General features: G+C 39.6%; 1 protein-coding gene across 1 annotated transcript in view; it reads left to right on the top strand.

Annotated features, from left to right (window-relative positions):
* SGPP1 (sphingosine-1-phosphate phosphatase 1) overlaps positions 1–18,642 on the top strand; it is a gene marked incomplete at its 5' end in the record, with an annotated part of 54,627 nt that overhangs the window by 30,947 nt on the left and 5,038 nt on the right. The window contains one exon of the mRNA XM_011978326.1: positions 9,007–9,096. Coding sequence (XP_011833716.1) covers positions 9,007–9,096 — 90 coding nt within the window. The remainder of the gene's footprint in view (positions 1–9,006; positions 9,097–18,642) is intronic.

Raw genomic sequence — 18,642 nt, 5'->3', positions numbered from 1 at the left:
TTTTTTTTTTTAATTTTTAGTAGAGATGGAGTTTCACTGTGTTAGCCGGGATGGTCTCAATCTCCTGACTTCATGATCCGCCCGCCTCAGCCTCTCAAAGTGCTGGGATTACAGGTGTGATATAAAATATGTTTTTAATTATAATGTGTATGTGGTGAGTTCAGTTGCTAAGTTGATTCTTTGTAACTTAAGAGTTCAAAAAAGAAACAGTAGTAACACTGACATCAGATGCGAATAGGTCAAAACCATAGATTGAGAATGTTTTAAATTATATTTTTCTCATTTAATGTGTACATTAAATGATTATATATGGATCAGTTTTTTTGTTGTTTTTGTTTTGTTTTGTTTTGTTTTGTTTTTGAGAAGGAGTCTCACTCTGTCGCCCAGGCTGGAGTGCAGTGGCATGATCTCATTCATTACAACCTCTACCTCCCGGGTTCAAGTGATTCATTCTCCCACCTCAGCCTCCCAAGTAGCTGGGACTACAGGCGCATGCCACCAGGCCCAGCTAATTTTTGTATTTTTAATAGAGATAGGGTTTTGCCACGTTGGCCAGGCTGGTCTCAAACTCCTGACCTCAGGTGATCCACCCATCGCAGCCTCCCAAAGTGCTGGGATTCTGTTTCTTAAGTTTACTCAAAAGGATTTTCAGATTGCAGTTTTTTATGGTGGGTTTCACAGATGCTCTTAGAACTAGAGGTTAACACAGCCCATGTTTCAGGCCAGGAACTGAATGATACTTTGGCCTTTGACACCATGTTTTCATGAATGTAATATGGTAAGACTGGTGGCTGAAGGCTTATGTTTACTTCATTCAACAAGTATTAATTGACTGCCTACTGTGTGCCAGACACGTAGTAATACAGGCAGGAGAGAATTGCTGGTGGTTTAGAGCAGGTAATAATGGTAGCGTTAGAAGTGGTCACATTCTGGATATGTTTATTTTTGTTTTTGTTTTTTCAACTTGAGGTAAAGCTTCCATAAAACTAATAATTTTGAAGTGAATAATTCAGCTCTAGTACATTCACAATGTCATACAACCGTTGTTTCTATCTAGTTCCAAAACACTTTCATCACCCCCAAAGGGAACCCTCTACCCATTAAGCATTTGCTCCCCCTTTCTCTCTCCCCCCTGACTCCTGGCAGCCATCCATGTTGTGGCTCTATAGGTTTAACTATTTTGGATATTTCATATAAATGAAACTGTATAGTATGTGACCTTTGGTGTCTGGCTTTATTCACTTAACATAATGTTTTTGAAGTTCATCCATGTTGTAGCATGCATCAATACTTCATCCCTTTTGTGTTGACTACTACTACATTGTTTGTATGTATCACAAATTTTTTACCCATTCATCTGTTGATGAACACTTGGGCTATGCCTGCCTTTTGGTTATTGTGAATAGTACTGGTATGAACATATGTATAAATGGTATAAATGTATCTGTTTGAGTACTGGTTTTCATTTCTTTGGGGGATATAGTTAAAAGTGGAAATGTGTAAGTCATATGGTAATTCCGTGTTTAACTTTTTGAGGAACTGCTAAACTGCTTTTCATAGCAGCTGCATCATTTTATATCCCAACAGCAATGTACAAAGCTTTCAGTTTCCCCACATCCTCACCAATACTTGTTACTTTCCTGTCTTTTTTCTTTCTGTTAATTATTATAGCTATCCTAGTGGAGTATGAAGTTGTACCTCACTGTGATTTTGATTTTGATTTTTCATTTTCATTTCCCATTTTTTGAGACAGGGTTTCACTTTGTCACCCAGACTAGAATTCAATAGCATGATCTCAGCTCACTGCAACCCCCACCTCCCGGGTTCAAGCGATTCTTCTGCCTCAGCCTCCCGAGTAGCTGGGACTATAGGCATACATCACCACGCCTGGCTAATTTTTTGTATTTTTCGTAGAGACAGAGTTTCACCATGTTGGCCAGGCTGGTCTTGAACTCCTGACCTCAAGTGATCTTCCCGCCTAGGCTTCCAAAGTGCTGAGATTACAGGCCTGAGCCACCACACCCAGCCGAGTTGTAAGTTTTGATGAAATTCCAGTTTACCTATGTTTTTATTTTGTTACACATGTTTTTGGTGTCATAGTTAAGAATCTGTTGCCTAATCCAGAGTCATAAAGATTTATCCCTGTGTTTTCTTTCCAAAAATGTTTTTTTAGATTTTCTTTCTTTATTGAGTCAGGGTCTTACTCAGCCTGCTTGAGGCTGAGTAAGGTTGTCCAGGCTGGTCTTGAACACCTGGGCTCAAGCAATCCTTCTGCCTTGGCCTCCCGAAGTGCTGGAATTACAGGTGTGAGTCACCACACCCGGCCCCTGTGTTTTCTTCTAAAAGTTTTTAGCTCTGATATTTAAGTTGTTGACCCATTTTGAGTGCATATCTGGTATGAGATAGGAGTCCAGCTTCATCATTTTGCATATAGATATTCAGAAGTCCTAGCACTATTTGTTAAAGAGACTATTCTTTACCTATTTTTTTTTCTTTTCTTTTTTTTTTTTTTTTTTGAGACGGAGTCTCACTCTGTCACCCAGGCTGGAGTGCAGTGGCCAGATCTCAGCTCACTGCAAGCTCTGCCTCCCGCGTTTACGCCATTCTCCTGCCTCAGCCTCCCAAGTAGCTGGGACTACAGGCGCCCACCACCTCGTCTGGCTAGTTTTTTGTATTTTTTAGTAGAGATGGGGTTTCACCGTGTTAGCCAGGATGGTCTCGATCTCCTGACCTCGTGATCCGCCCATCTCGGCCTCCCAAAGTGCTGGGATTACAGGCTTGAGCCACCGCGCCCGGTCTTCTTTACCTATTTAATGGTCTTGACATTCTTATTGAAAAATCAGTTAACCATAGGTATATGGGTTTAGCTTGGGGCCCACAATTCTATTTCACTGGTCTGTATGTCTGACCTTATGTCAGTACCACACTGTTTTGAATACTGTAGTAAATTATGAAATCAGAAAATATGAGTCCTTCCACGTTGTTGTTCTTTTTTAGTATTGTTTTGGCTCTTCAGGACGTTTTGCAATTCCATATAAATTTGAGGATCAGCTTTTCAGTATCTGCAAAAATGCAATTAGAACTTTGACAGAAGGGCTGGGCATGGTGGCTTAGGCCTGTAATTCCAGTGCTTTGGGAGGCTAAAATGGGAGGATCACTTGAGCCCAGGAGTTTGAGCCCAGGAGTTGAGCCCAGGCAACATGATGAGACCCCCATCTCTATAAAACATTAAAAAATTAGTAGGGTATGGTGGTGCACTCCTGTAGTCCCAGCTACATGGGAGGCTGCAGCAGGAGGATCGCATGAGTCCAGGAGTTGGAGGCTATGGTGAACTATGATTGAACCACTGCTAGATTATACTCCAGCCTGGGTGATAAAGCAAGACTCCACTCCCCACCCCCAACCAAAAAAAAAAAAAAAAAAAAAAACTTCAATAGGGATTACATTGACTATAGATCACTTTAGATAATAGTGCTATCTTAACATATTAAGTTTTAATGTATTATGTCTTCTAATCCATAAACATGAGATGTCTTTTCATTAATTAGGTCCTTTTCTTTTTTTTTGAGACAGTCTCTCTCTTGCTCTGTTGCCAGGCTGGAGTGCAGGGGTGCAATCTCAGCTCACTGCAATCTCCACCTCCCGGGTTCAAGCAGTTCTCCTGCCTCGGCTTCCTGAGTAGCTGGCATTATAGGCGCACGCCACCATGCCCAGCTAATTTTTGTGTTTTTAGTAGAGACGGGGTTTCACCAGGTTGGCCAGGATGGTTTCGATCTCTTTTTTTTTTTTTGGAGACAGAGTCTCGCTCTGTCGCCCAGGCTGGAGTGCAGTGGCCGGATCTCAGCTCACTGCAACCTCCGCCTCCCGGGTTTACGCCATTCTCCTGCCTCAGCCTCCCGAGTAGCTGGGACTACAGGCGCCCACCACCTCGCCCGGCTAGTTTTTTGTATTTTTTAGTAGAGACAGGGTTTCACCGTGTTAGCCAGGATGGTCTCGATCTCCTGACCTCGTGATCCACCCTTCTTGGCCTCCCAAAGTGCTGGGATTACAGGCTTGAGCCACTGCGCCCGGCCAGGTTTCGATCTCTTGACCTTGTGATCTGTCCGCCTCGGCCTCCCAAAGTGCTGGGATTATAGGTGTGAGCCACTGCACCTGGCCTTAATTAGGTCTTTAATTTCTTTCAGTAATTTTTATAGTTTTCAGTGGACAAACCTTTCACTTCCTTAGTTAAATTTATTCCTAGGTATAGGTATTATATTCTTTAGGATGCTACTGAAAGTGGAATTATTTTTCTTACTTTCATTTTAGGATTTTTTAATTGCTGGTGTATAGAAACACAGCTGATTTGTGAGTGTTGATCTTATACCCTGCAACTTTGCTGAATTCATTTATTAATTCTAATATGTTTTCTTTATGGATTATTTGGATTTTCTGTCTTTAGGATCACTTCATCTGTGAATAGGGATGTAGTAGCCCCCCTCATCAGCAGAAGATATGTTCCACGACCCCCAGGAGGTGCCTGAAACTGTGGATAGTACTCAACCCTATATATACTTTTTTTTCCTGTACATATGTATCTGTGGTAAAGTTTAATTTATAAATTAGGCACAGTAAAAAAAAAAAAAATCACTTTAATTTATTATTTCCTTTAGTCATTAAGATCTGTAATCTTTTTTGTCTGCTTACTGATGAAATTCTTTACTTTGACACTTAAAAGTTCAGAATTCTGTTATTCAATGGGGAGTAAATATGAAAGTCATCATGTCAAAACTAGATCAAGTGTTCCCCAAAATGTTTTGTTTTTTTTAAAATTTATTTAATTTTTTTTTTTTAAAGACATAGTCTCATGTCATCACCCAGACTGGAGTGCAGTGGCGTGATCTCGGCTCACTGTAACCTCCACCTCCCAGGTTCAAGTGATTCTCATGCCTCAGCCTCCCAAGTAGCTTGGACTACAGGTGCGTGCCACTACACCTGGATAATTTTTGTATTTTTAGTAGAGACGAGGTTTCACCCTGTTGGCCAGGCTGGTCTCGAACTCCTGATCTCAAGTGATCCGCCTGTCTCGACCTCCCAAAGTGCTGCTGAGATTATAGGCATGAGCCACCGTGCTTGGCCCCAAAATTTTTTTTCCATAAAAAAATCTAGAGAACCTATCATAAAGGTAGAGACTAATGACCAAAAAAAGTCAATCAATAAAAATGACTTATTTTGTTTTCTTTAATCACCTCATCCCAGTGAAATCTGAAGGTGCCATGGAGCAGAGGAAAAGAAAGCCTCAGCTTCTTTAGCCTCTGCATCTGGCTTGAGAACATTCCGCCGGGCGCGGTGGCTCAAGCCTGTAATCCCAGCACTTTGGGAGGCCGAGGCGGGTGGATCACGAGGTCAGGAGATCGAGACTATCCTGGCTAACATGGTGAAACCCCGTCTCTACTAAAAATACAAAAAACTAGCCGGGCGTGGTGGCGGGCGCCTGTAGTCTCAGCTACTTGGGAGGCTGAGGCGGGAGAATGGCGTGAACCCGGGAGACAGAGCTTGCAGTGAGCCGAGATCACGCCACTGCACTCCAGCCTGGGAGCACAGCGAGACTCCGTCTAAAAAAAAAAAAAAAAAAAAGAGAACATTCCAACTCTCCTTTTTAAACTCCTTGGACATAGTAAAATTGAATAAATGTGGGTTAAGTCATACTTGGTTTCATTGGTCCTGTTGAAAAGCTCTACCTTTCCCCTCCCTACCTTCAGCTCTAGCTTCTGAGACTCTATAGGTGATTTTTTCTTCAGTCTGTTGTGTATGAAGAACTCTTATCAGTAATTTTGTACATTTTTACTTCCTTATAGGGTCCAAGTTAAAAAAGAGAAGGAAGCGTAGAAAGATTTTTTTTTAAGTTGATTTTTTTTCTTCTTCTTTGGTTCTTTTTTTTTTTTTTTTTTCTGTCAACAGCCTTTTAAAAATTAGACTTTAAAGATTTTTAAAGACTTTAAAGGTTCAAGTCCCTGCTGTAGAGACAGACACCACTGTTCCCTCTCACCCAGATTATACCCACAGCTTCCTAACTGGTCTCCCTGTTTTCAGCTTGCTCTCTTAAAATTTAATCTCTACATAGCAGCTTTACTCAAAACCCTGCAGTGGCTCCCCATTTGATTAACAGTAGAAGCCAGATTTCTTATGGTGGCCTCCCAGGCTCTACTTGATCTGGCCATGCATTACCTCCCTAACCTCTTCTACTTGCTCTCTCTACTATGGCCACAGCTAGCTAGCCTCCTTGCCAGTCATACTTGGTGATCAGATACTTTGTTCACTGATTCCCCTGCCTAGTATATGCTATTCCCACAGATAATCTGCTTGGCAAGTATACTCACGTCACCTCCATTCCATCTTGCCTCAGTCTCAACTTCTCAATAAAGCCTATGCTGACTATCTTCTATTTAATACTGTAACCTGTCCCATTTACACTCTGAAACTCGACCCTATTTTTATTTCTGTTTTAATTAAGATAGGCTTGTTTATACTGTGGCAATGACTTAATCCCCAAATTGCAATGACTTAACACAACAAAATCTTGTATCTTGGCCAGGAGTGGTGGCTCATGCCTCTCATCTCAGCATTGTGGGAGGCCAAGGCGGGTGAATCGCTTGAGCCCGGGAATTTAAGACCAGTCATGGGCAATGGTGAGACCCTGTCTCTGCAAAACATTTAAAAAAAAAAAAAAAATTAGCTGGATGTGGTGGCACACCTCTAGTCCCAGCTACTCTGTAGGCTGAGGTAGGAGGGTCGCTTGAGTCTGAGAGGTGGAGGTTGCAGTGAGCCAAGATCACACCACTGCACTCCAGCCTGGGCAACAGAGCGAGACCCTGTCTCGAAAAAAAAAAAAAAAAGGTTCTTGTGTTGCAAATCCATTATGAGTTGGCAAACAGCTTTGTCCACTTTGACCCACAAGGACCTAGGCTGATGGAAGCTTGCCCATGTTGTGATGCATCTCAACATGTGGTTTCCCAGGGTCACATCTATAGGAAAGAGAGAGTTCAAAGGAAGATTGAAAGGTGGCGTAAGTCACTTATACATATTTACATATATCATTTGCATACTTTTGTGTTTATTATTTAGTGCCTCCTCTAGCAAGAGTAAAAACTTACGCTCCCAGAAAAGAATATAATTATTCTCCCAAGGAATATTTAGAATGTAAAATTAGCAAAACTTGATTATTGGTTGAATGCAATGGCTAAGGAAAGAATTCGGGATAATTCATGTTTCTCATTTGGATTACATGGTTTTTGGTGTTTCCAAATGAAATAGGGAATATCAGAGGAGGAACAAGTGTGGGTGATAGGACATGAGTTTGGTTTGAGGTGTAAATGGGTTTACCGCCATAGGGACCTCAAGGTGGAGATAATGTGCAGAGTTGGATATATGCTTCTTAAACCCAGGGAAATGGGTAGGTGTTCAGCATGCCTAGTAATAGTTAAAAAATAAGAAAGGGGGCCAGGTGCATTGGCTCTCTGTGCCTGTAATCTCAGCACTTTGCGAGGCCAAGGTGTGTGGATCACTTGAACTCAGGAGTTTGACATCCCATCTGTAGTCCTAGCTGCTTGGGAGCCTCAGGCAGGAGGATCGCTTAAGCCTGGGAGGTTGAGGCTGCAGTGAGCCATGATTGTGCTGCTGAACATCAACCTTGGTGACAGAGTAAGACCCTGTCTCAAAAAAAAAAAAAAAAAAAAAAAGAAAGAAAAAGGTAAGACTGTCAGTAACTACTAAGGACAGAATCCTTCTTTATACTAATGTTTAAAGAACAAAAAGAGGAAGATACGCTCTTGTGTGGGAAATGCAACAAAAAAATGGTGAAAGGGGAACCAGGAGAGTATGAAGCTATGACTATCAAGGATATTTAGAGTTTCAAGGAGAAAGTGAGGGACCACGTTAAATGTAGTAGGTATGTAAACAACAACAACAAAACAACTCTGCCTGTAGTTCCAGCTACTCAGGAGGCCAAGGCAGGAGGATCACTTAGGTCCAGGAGTTGAAGGTGGTGGTACGCTATTATCACACCTGGGAATAGCCTTAGTACTCCAACCTGGGCAACATAGACCCTGTCTCTCTAAAAAACAAACAAAAAAAAACAAACCACCAAACAACAACAATTGTGTACTAAACATTTTCTACTCTTGTTACAAGCTTACTTAACTCCTTTGCTCCTTTATTTCAACCCAACTTCCCTAACCACCTTGGCTTCAGTTTCATTGAGAAATTTGAAGTCATCAGGCATAAACGGCCCCAAATGTGCCCTCCCTTCTTCCCTTTACAAACTTACCACCATGCCCATCCATCCTTTCCTCTTTCCCTCCAATCTCAGGACATTTCACAGCCAACTCTTCCACTAGTGCCATTGATACCAAGAATTGTCTACACTTTCTGTTTATGCTTTTTCCCTTTTATGATTTCTGTTCCTAGTATTCCACAAAAATTTTTCTCAGTAAGGGGACTATTTGAAATTTTAGTCGATGGGCGAAAGTGAAAAGCTAAGTACAAAATGTTGAATACTGAATACAAGGTAGGGGAATAGCAATATAAATTGCAGATAGCAGTCACTGATGAAGTGAGAGGGAGATAATGCCAATCCTCCTCCCCAGACAACTGAAGACATTTACATGGACCAGATTCAGGTACTATTCCAGAGGCCCTTTCATTTTGGCGGCCATATTGAAAGTATGTCTCTTACCTGTCCTCTTTCTATACCATGCCAGTGATTGAATCTTCATTGTAGAAGCAGAAATGAGCCAGTTCCCACAATAAAGAATGTAGACACATGAGATTTCATTCATCTGTGCAAAAGTATTTCTTGAATGTCTGCTATGTGCCATACTCAGGGTTAGGTGCTGGGAATATAATGGGGAGTAAAAACACAAATTTCTTGTTTTAGTGGAGTTTACAGAATAGTGATTTGATTTGTCTTTTATTTGTTTATATCTAACTTAAATTTGTTTAACTGATTTTCCTTTTTTTCCCCTTTAGTATCCTCTTATATATGGACTGATTCTTATTCCCTGCTGGTGTTCTCTAGTTTGCCTAAGTAGAATTTACATGGGAATGCACTCCATTCTGGTAAGGAAGATGTTGTCTTCTTAATACTTTATTTTTTATGACATTGACAGTCAATTTTATAATTTTTAATCATTTGCAAACTTACCTGGAGCCTAAATGAGAAAATATTGTAAGTCTTCTGACTTTGTTTTGTGAAAATATCAACATGATGGTTTATGAAGTATTAATGTAGTAGTCACATATTTCATAGAAACAGTTTCCAGCAATCACAATAGCCAAGTATAATAATCAAAATAAAATTTCTTCCTCCTTCCAGTCTCACTTTTATTTTCCTTCGCAGTCTTTTCTGTGTCTCTCCTATCACTGAGTCAAAACCAGCAATGTGAATACAGTAACCAAGGAGAGCTCCTAAGTATTGAAGAAGCAGTGACTAGAAACTATGTGAACTTAAACTTTCCAGGTGCCATTTGTATTTACATATTAAACTCTGCTTTTCTTTCCCATCAGTATGTTAGGACTCACAGTGGACATTGTGTTTTGAGAATGCAATTCGGTTCCCAAAGCAGCAGCACAGGGACCCTGTACTGTTTGCAGCCACACCCATTCACTTTTCTTCCTCTCTATCCCTACTGACACCCCCTTAGCTCTGGCCTGCAACATATCTGACCAGATTACTGTGATAGCGTCTTAATTAGTAGCCAGCTTCCAGTGTGACACTGCTCCACTAGTATTCAGTCTGTTTAATAGACTTTCCAAAACACAAATATCATTCCATACTGAATTATTAGGTTTCCTCCAATGCAGAGGGTTTCTTACCTCCATAATTTTACAAATGCTATAACATTTACTTGGAATGTCCTTTTCACTTTCTTTACCTTAACTATCCCATTCATTCTTCAAGACTCACTATAGATGTTCTTAACCCCTCAAAGCCTTATTACCTTCCCCATCTTCTCTTTCTCAAGACTTGTGAGGTGACCCTTCCCCACTTATCCTAAATTGCAATTGCTTTTTTCCTTATCTGTCAAGTATACTAGACTCCAAGTTCCTTGAGAACAGCAACTGTGTGTTTTAACTCTACCTTTAGCATCCAACATGGTGTCTCCTGAGGCATCTATGAATGAATTATGTATTATCATGGAGATAAAGGATTAGAAAAAGAGGTGGAGGAATTCATGGAATTCTAGTTTCTAATGGGTCATATCAGTTTTTTTCTTGTCTGTAACAACTTAAGATTTTTAGAATTTTTTTGTCATATTATTTCATTTGCTTATTTCATAGCTATAGAAATGTTGGTTTCTATTTCTCAAATTTCTTGTTTCCAGCACCTGCTCCTTCACAGATAAATTTCTAGAAGTCTCAAACACTATTTTATTTTGTTGGGACGCAGGGTGTGCTGTAATTTTTGTGTTGGTCATTGTTTCTAGGTTTTTTAAATTTTAATTTTAGATTCAAGGGGTACATAAGCAGATTTGTTTGCAAAGGTATATTGTGTGGTGCCAAGATTTGGGCTTCTATTGATCCTATGACCCAGATGGTGAACATAGTACCCAACAGGAAGTTTTTCAGCCCTTTCCTCCCGCTCTCCCTCCTTTTGGAGTCCCTACCAAACACTTTTTTTTCTTTTAGAAGCAGAGTCTTGCTCTGTCGCCCAGGCTGGAGGGCAGTGATGCAATCTCGGCTCACTGCAGCTGTCTCCCAGGTTCAAGCGATTCTTGTGCCTCAACCTCCTGAGTAGCTGGGATTACAGGCATGTACCACCACACCTGGCTAATTTTTGTATTTTTAGTAGAGATGGGGTTTCACCATGTTGGCCAGGCTGGTCTGGAACTCCTGACCTCAAGTGATCCGCCCGCCTCAGCCTCCCAAAGTGCTGGGATTATAGATGTAAGCCACTGCACCCAGCTCTAAACACTATTTTAATAAACAAATTATTTGTGTTGGACTTTTTGTAATTATTTGTATTTAATATGAATTGTGAATTTACATACAATTCTTTCTTACTGATCTCACCTAATTTTATAATCAGATTAAGTATCATGTTTTTATGTAAAATCAAATACTTGTTGCAAGAAAATGTTTTCTATCTTCTGTGTCTTGTTATTCTGTTCCACCCCTAAAGCTAGCATCACTACTTCTAAAAAAACTACCAAATGGTTATGCATCTTTAGTGATAAAAAGTGATTTCCTGATATTTCTTGGAGAAAAAGATATTAGATAATATCCCTTGACTCTTTGTCATCATATAAGGAAGAACAAGAATCTATGTGATTACATTGAGTATATAATCTCAAAGATACTGGTTTTGTTTGTTTGTTTTTGAAATGGCATCTTGCTCTGTCACCCAGGCTGAAGTGCAGAGGTGTGATCTCAGCTCACTGCACCTTCCATCTCTTGAGTTCAAGAGATTCTTCCAAGTAGCTGAGATTACAGGTGCACGCCACCGTGCCCTGCTAATTTTTGTATTTTTAGTAGAAACAGGGTTTCACCATGTTGGCCAGGCTGGTCTCGAACTCCTGACCTCAAGTGATCCTCCCGCCTCAGCCTCCCAAAGTGCTGGGATTACAGGTGTGAGCCACCATGCCTGGCTGATACTGTTCTTTTTTAAAAATGAAATGTTTAGTTGGGTTAGTCAAATATCCAGGATGGACAACATCTGTTCTTTTTTGTTTGCTTGCTTTTTTAGAGACAAGGTCTGTCTCTAAAACAGACATCTCTGTCACCCAGGCTGGAGTGTGATGGTGCGAACATAGCTCACTGCAATCTCAAACTCCTGGGCTCAAGCGATCCTCCCACCTTAGCCTCCTGGGTGTCTAGGACTACAAATATGCACCACCATGCCCAGCTAATTTTTAAATTTTTTGTAGAGATAGGGTCTAGCTATGCTGCCCAGGCTGGTACTAAACTCCTGGTCTCAAGTGATCTTTCCACCTCAACCTCTCAAGGTGCTGGGATTACAGATGTGAGCCACTATGTCCAGCCTAACACTAAGAGTTTTAACAATGGTTATTGTTAGGTTAAAAACTGCTTGTTATTGTTTACCTATAATTTTTACTTTTTCTGTAGTGAGCATGTATTAAATGTGTATTTTAAAGAAAGAAGATAGATACTTCAAAAGTCATCCCTAATCATAGCTTTTATAATAAAAAACAATGCATTATAACAATACTTTTTGTTGTCAGAAACTCCATTGTCATCACTATCATGTTTAAACTGGAACCAGGACACCCGAAATACGTTATAGTTAAAATAAAAACAAAAAAGCCATTATGAGATAGGAGACCTGAATTTCAGTCTCAGCAAATCACTAGCCTCTCTAGGTTTGATCACTAGAAATGAAAAAAAAATTCAAATTTAATATGTAATGAATCTTCATTAAATGTATGGTATTTAATACATTTAAATACCATATTGTCTACCATAAATTGATGATAACCTGGAGTATTCCTTTTAGATCTGTAATTAACAACTTTTAGGGTATAAGAGTTATTTATAATGATAAATAGCTAAAATTACTTGCTAAATTTCCTTTTAGAAAATTTGCTACTTTGAGCTCTTTGTTACCTTTAACATTAATTGTTCTTTATTGCATACTTTGTGCTGTAATACTTAAAACCACTTAGTTATGTATTTTAATGTTGTCCATTATATTGATATGATTGATAGCCAACATGATTATGTCGTAAATTTGAATGTTTCTTTTTCTGATTCTATTGGATAGAAGTTCAATATACCCTATCTAGGGAAATATAAACAATTTAAAACTCGAACAGAAAAGGAAGCAGATTTGTATAGTTTCGTAGCAATCTAAGTTTTGTTTTGTTTTTTTTCCTGGTCAGACAAGGTGTGGAACAATCTTAAGTTTAATACTCGTGGAGCTATACACAAAAAGTAGAGGACAGCAAATATTGGATTTTTTATGTCAGTTGATACATGAGAAGTTATTATTTTAAAGAATTCTTAATGTTAAAGGGATCAAACATAACCATTTAAAGATATTTAATGAATTTTTTCCTTTTTTTTTTCTTTTTTCCTGAGACAGGGTCTTCTTCTGTTAACCAGGCTGGAGTGCAGTGGCATAATCTCTGCTCACTGCAAGTTTTGCCTCCTGGGCTCAAGCGATCCTCCCACCTCAGCCTCCCAAGTAGCTGGACCACCATGCCCTGCTGATTTTTGTATTTTTTCTTTTTGGAAGAGACAGGGTTTGGCCATATTGCCCAGGCGGCTTTCAAACTCCTGAGCTCAAGCGATCCACTTGCCCTGACCTCTCAGTTTGCTGGGATTATAGGCATGAGCCACTGTGCCTGGCCAATTTTTTCATTTTTTAAGGTACTATAAGAGAAACGTTTTACAGGATTGAACATATGCTTATATCTATATTATGAAAAATACATAATTTAAAAAAATACCTAGCTGGGCACAGCAGCCCACACCTATAATCCCAACAATTTGCAAGGCCAAAGCGGGAGGAGTAGTCCCAGCTACTCGTGAAGTCAAGGTGGGAGGATTGCTTGAGCCAGGAAGGTTGAGGCTGCAATAAGCTGTGATTTTGCTACTGTGTTCCAGCCTGGGCAACAGAGCAAGATCCTATCTAAAAATAAAAATAATTAATAAAAAGCTAACTTTAGAACTGTTAACCCTTCCTTTCACTTAACCTTAGAGTAAATATGTATGACTTTATATAAATAACTCATCAATTGTCATTTGTCTAAAACATCTGACTTGATATAAATTCTATGTGAAAAGTACAAATTTTAGAATATTTTCACTTTAGCATATAACATGAAATTTTAAATCACTCATGAAATTTAAGATAAAAAATAAAGCAACAGCTTTTATTTTTGTAGCCAAAATCCTATGTGTATTTCCCAAGACTTGTACCTTTAATTACAAGGTAGACAAGTAAGAGGAAGATAGCAAAGAAAGGGAATATAACCTCATAAGATTAAATTATTTTGGCAATTTGTGCTCTGGAATATGAAGAATTGGCCAGGTGCAGTGGCTCACGCCTGTAATCCCAACACTTTGGAAGGCCGAGGCAGGTGGATCACTTGAGCCCAGGATATCTGGATCAGCCTGGGCAACATGGCAAAACCCCGTCTTTATAAAAAATAATAATAATAATAATACAAAAAGTTAGCCAGGTGTGGTGGTGTGCGCCTGTGGTCCCAGCTACTTGGGAGGTGGGAGGATCATTTGAGCCCAGGAAGTCGAGGCTGTGGTGAGCCATGATCTCCCCTCCAATCTAGGCCATGGCCATAGAGTGAGATCCTCTCTCAAAAAAAGAAATATGATGAATAGAGGTTTGACAGTCACATCATTTGAGATCTCCATATCCAAATGCATGGTCAGAGTTTGAGTCACTTGTGGAATCTTTGAGTAACTGAAATAAAATCCAGTTGATCAGAATTCTTTGGTAATTTTTAGTATGTATCAGTGAGTTTTGTCGGAAGACATCCTGTTCAAAAAAAAAATGTCGAGGCTGGGTGTGGTGGGTAATGCCTAAATTCCAGCTTTGGGAAGCTGAGCGGGGTGGATCACTTGAGCCCAGGAGTTCAAGACCATCCTGGGCAACATGGGGAAAGCCTGTCTATACAAAAAACTGCAAAATATTAGCCAAGTGTGGTGACTTGCACCTGTAGTCCCAGCTACTTGGGAAGCTGAGGTGGGAGGATCAATTGAGCCCAGGGGGTTGAGGCTATAGTGAGCTATGATCATGCCACTACACTACAGGCTGAATGACACAGCAAGACCTGTATCAAAAAAAAAAAAAAAAGAACATTTAGTTTCTCTTCACTCCCAATATTTAATTTCTGATTCTCAAAATGTTAATTTTTGTAACAACTGTGTTAAGTACCTTCAGTGTAAGAGGTTAAATAAGCAGGTATGTGACCTTACTCCAGTTTTGATTATTTAAAAACTGGTTGATTAAGGTAACCATAAATTTCCATCATACTTGCACACTTTTGAAAGGGAAAAAGGTGCTTTTAATACCTGTCCTGGGGACAAGAGCAAAATGGCACTCTTAAAAGGCAAGCTGTTTCATGTTGATTGTTATGATTAAATGTGACAATAATTGTAAAGTATTGAAGCAGTGTTTTTAGTACAGAAGGTTGTTATTCTCCAAAAATGCCTTAGGCCTGGTTCAATAAATTATATATCATCTGCTTCTCTTATAGAGCTCTTGTCAGGCAGGATTACGTAGTCAATGTGATGAGTCTAAAGAATACCTTAACTATCTTTTTCTTTCTTCCTTTCTTCTTTTTTTTTCTTCCTCTTTTTGTTTTTTATTTTTAAAGAATTACCTTAACTGTCTTAATTTAACTAACCAAACATTTATTTCCTGCTTACTTATTTTTCATGCCCTGAAAATGTAGGTATAAATAAGGCAAAGTCTTTGCCTTTGAGTAGTCACAATCTAAATATGCAATATGTAATAAAACAACGTAATGCAGTTGTTTTCAACCAGAGGTGTATATTAGAATCACCGGGGAGATTTTTTAGAAATACTGATGCCCCACCCCCACTTCAGTTCAATCGTAATCTCTGAATATTGTCCCAGGCGTCAGTATTTTTTCCAAGTTCTCCACTTGATTTTAATATACAGCAAGGGTTATGAACTTTTGGTCTCCTGGAGAAACAGACAAGCAAAGAATGGAAAACTGTCATGGCGGGTATGTGGAGGATGCAGTGGAATCAAAGAAGAGAAAATTTCTTATTACATGGTAGGAAAAGAAAGTTTATGGAGAAGGTAGATGCCTGAGGAGAATCTCAAAGAATATATAATAGTTTGCCTGAAATATAGGTAGGAAAGATAATTCTAAGACAAAAAGAAATAGTCTATAAATGCATTTTGGGATCTAGCATTAAATGAAACTTAATGATAGGCAAAATTCAGTTATGAAATGCTTTATATGTCCTTCTAAGAGTTGGAATGCACACATGATATTTATTGCTTTAGTCGATACTTTCTTAAACATTTTGTTAATTGATCACCTCTCAGCCTTTTGGCTAAGATTAAGCGTAAACATTTTGTTAATTGATTGTGCAATATCTTTCCTTGACCTGTTATAAAAGGAATCATTTATTTAAATAAAGAGAACACAATTTTAATTTTAAGTAACTTTACTTACTATTGTAGAAGAGGAGACTATCAGCCAAAACGTGTTTTATATCTAAATAAATTTTTAAAAATGTTTTTCATGGCTGGACACAGTGGCTCACACCTGTAACCCCAGCACTTTGGGAGGTCAAGGTGGGCAGATTACGTGAGGTCAGGAGTTCGAGACCAGCCTGGCCAACGTGGTGAAACCCCCTCTCTACTAAAAATACAAAAATTAGCTTAGTGTGGTTGGTGGCGTACACCTACAATCCCAGCTACTTGGGAGGCTGAAACAGGAGAATTGCTGGAAGCTGGGAGGTAGAGGTTGCAGTGAGCTGAGATGCTGCCACTGCACTCCAGCCTGAGGGACAGAGTGAGACTCAGTCTCAAATAAATAAATAAATAAATAAATAAAATATTTTCTTATATCTGTAATGTAATACATCATTTAAAAAGAGGAAAGATATTCATTTGCAAGTAATTTGGTAGATTCTGCTAGATTAAACAAATTCATGTGAAGGATTTGTTCATTCGTCCATCCAAAAAATATTTGAGGTCGAACAAAAAACATAATCTATTTCCCCAACATTTTATAGTTGAATGTTCAACTGTATTCTCTTTCATAATTATCTGTATCTTCTTCTCCAGCTATTTTTTTTTTTTTTTTTTTTCTTTGTGAGTCACAGTGTCACTCTTGTTGCCCAGGCTGGAGTGCAATGGCACAATCTTGGCTCACCGCAACCTCCGCCTCCCAGGTTCAAGTGATTCTCCTGCCTCAGCCTCCTGAGTAGCTGGGATTACAGGCATGCACCACTACGCCTAGCTAATTTTTGTATTTTTAGTAGAGACAGAGTTTCTCCACGTTGGTCAGGCTAGTCTTGAACTCCTGACCTCAGATGATCCGCCTGCCTTGGCCTCCCAAAGTGCTGGGATTACAGGCGTGAGCCACTGCACCCAGCCCTCTTCAGCTATTCTTATATTCCAAAGTATTCTGATTTGGAGTTATATATCTTTTTGAACAATGGCTTCAAGCACTGTAACTGCGGACCCTGTCATTTCATGACACAGTTTTTATTGCATAGAAAAGGAATAGCCCAGCTGGGCACAGTGGCTCACACCTGTAATCCCAACACTGTGGGAGGCCAAGGCAGGTGGATTCCTCGAGCTCAGGAGTTGGAAACCAGCCTGGGCAACATGGCAAAACCTTGTCTACAAAAAATACAAAAATTAGCCTAGCAGGGCATGGTGATGCATGCTTGTAGTCCCAGTTACTCAGGAGGCTGAAGTGAGGAGGACAACTTGAGGTGGAGGTTGCAGTGAGCTAAGACTGTGTCACCGCAGTCCAGCCTGGGCGACAGACCCTGTCTCAAAAAACAAAACAAAACAAAAAACAGAAGCATTCAAGTTCAACCGTAATCGATTAACTAATCTAAAACCTGAAAACAACTTAAATGACCATAAGTGGGAAAACCGATAAATTGTATAATCATGCAGCAAAATATTACATGATTGTGAAAGTGAATGACCAATAACTACATATAATATAATGAATGAATCTTAAGTGTAAAAAGCAGATCAAAATAGACTGCTATAACATTTTAGCAAAGTTCAGAAAGAAGCAAAACTAGATAATTTTTTTTTTTTTTTTTTTTTTGAGACAGAATTTGCTCTGTCGCCCAGGCTGGAGTGCGGTGGTGTAATTTCAGCTCACTGCAGACTCCACCTCGCGGGTTCTAAGCGATTCTCCTGCCTCGGCTTCCAGAGCAGCTGGGATTACAGGCACGTGCCGCCACACCCGGCTAATTTTGTATTTTTAATAGAGATGGGGTTTCACTATGTTGGCCAGGCTGGTCCGAACTCCTGACCTCAGGTGATCCTCCCACCTTGGCCTCCCAAAGTGCTGGGATTACAGGCATGAGCCACCGTACCAGACCAAACTAGATACTGTTTTGCTTGAAGATATGTGGTAAAACTATTTTAAAAAATAGATATTTATGGCTGGGCCCAGTGGCTCATACCTGTAATCCTAGCTCTTTGGGAGGCCAAGGTAGGTGGATCACTTGAGCCCAGGAGTTCAAGACCCGTCTTGGCAACCTGGTGAAACCTGGTATCTACAAACACAAAACAAAACAAAATAAACAAAAAATCCCAGGTATTTATTAAGCCAAAATTCATGCTTGCAAATTGCCTCCAGGGAGGAATGCAGAGTGATAGGTTGAGAAACAGCACAGTAGATTTGACAATACTTGTAATATTATAGTTCTTTTGTTGGGAAGTGATTTCATAGATAGGAATTTTATAGTTTCATATACATTCTATGTGTATTTTGCTATGTATTAAATCCTATGTAATAAAAAATTTTAAGACAAAAACATTAAGCAACTAGTCTGTTGCTTACCTTTATTGAATATTGTACAGAAATGACCCAGAAATGACCTGGCCGTGGGCGGGCACAGTGGCTCACACCTGTAATCCCAGCACTTTGGGAGGCTGAGGCGGGCAGA

This window comes from Mandrillus leucophaeus, unplaced genomic scaffold (assembly GCF_000951045.1).
Source record: "Mandrillus leucophaeus isolate KB7577 unplaced genomic scaffold, Mleu.le_1.0 Scaffold192, whole genome shotgun sequence".
Classification (NCBI taxonomy): domain Eukaryota; kingdom Metazoa; phylum Chordata; class Mammalia; order Primates; family Cercopithecidae; genus Mandrillus; species Mandrillus leucophaeus.
This window is presented reverse-complemented; position numbering and strand designations above follow the sequence as displayed.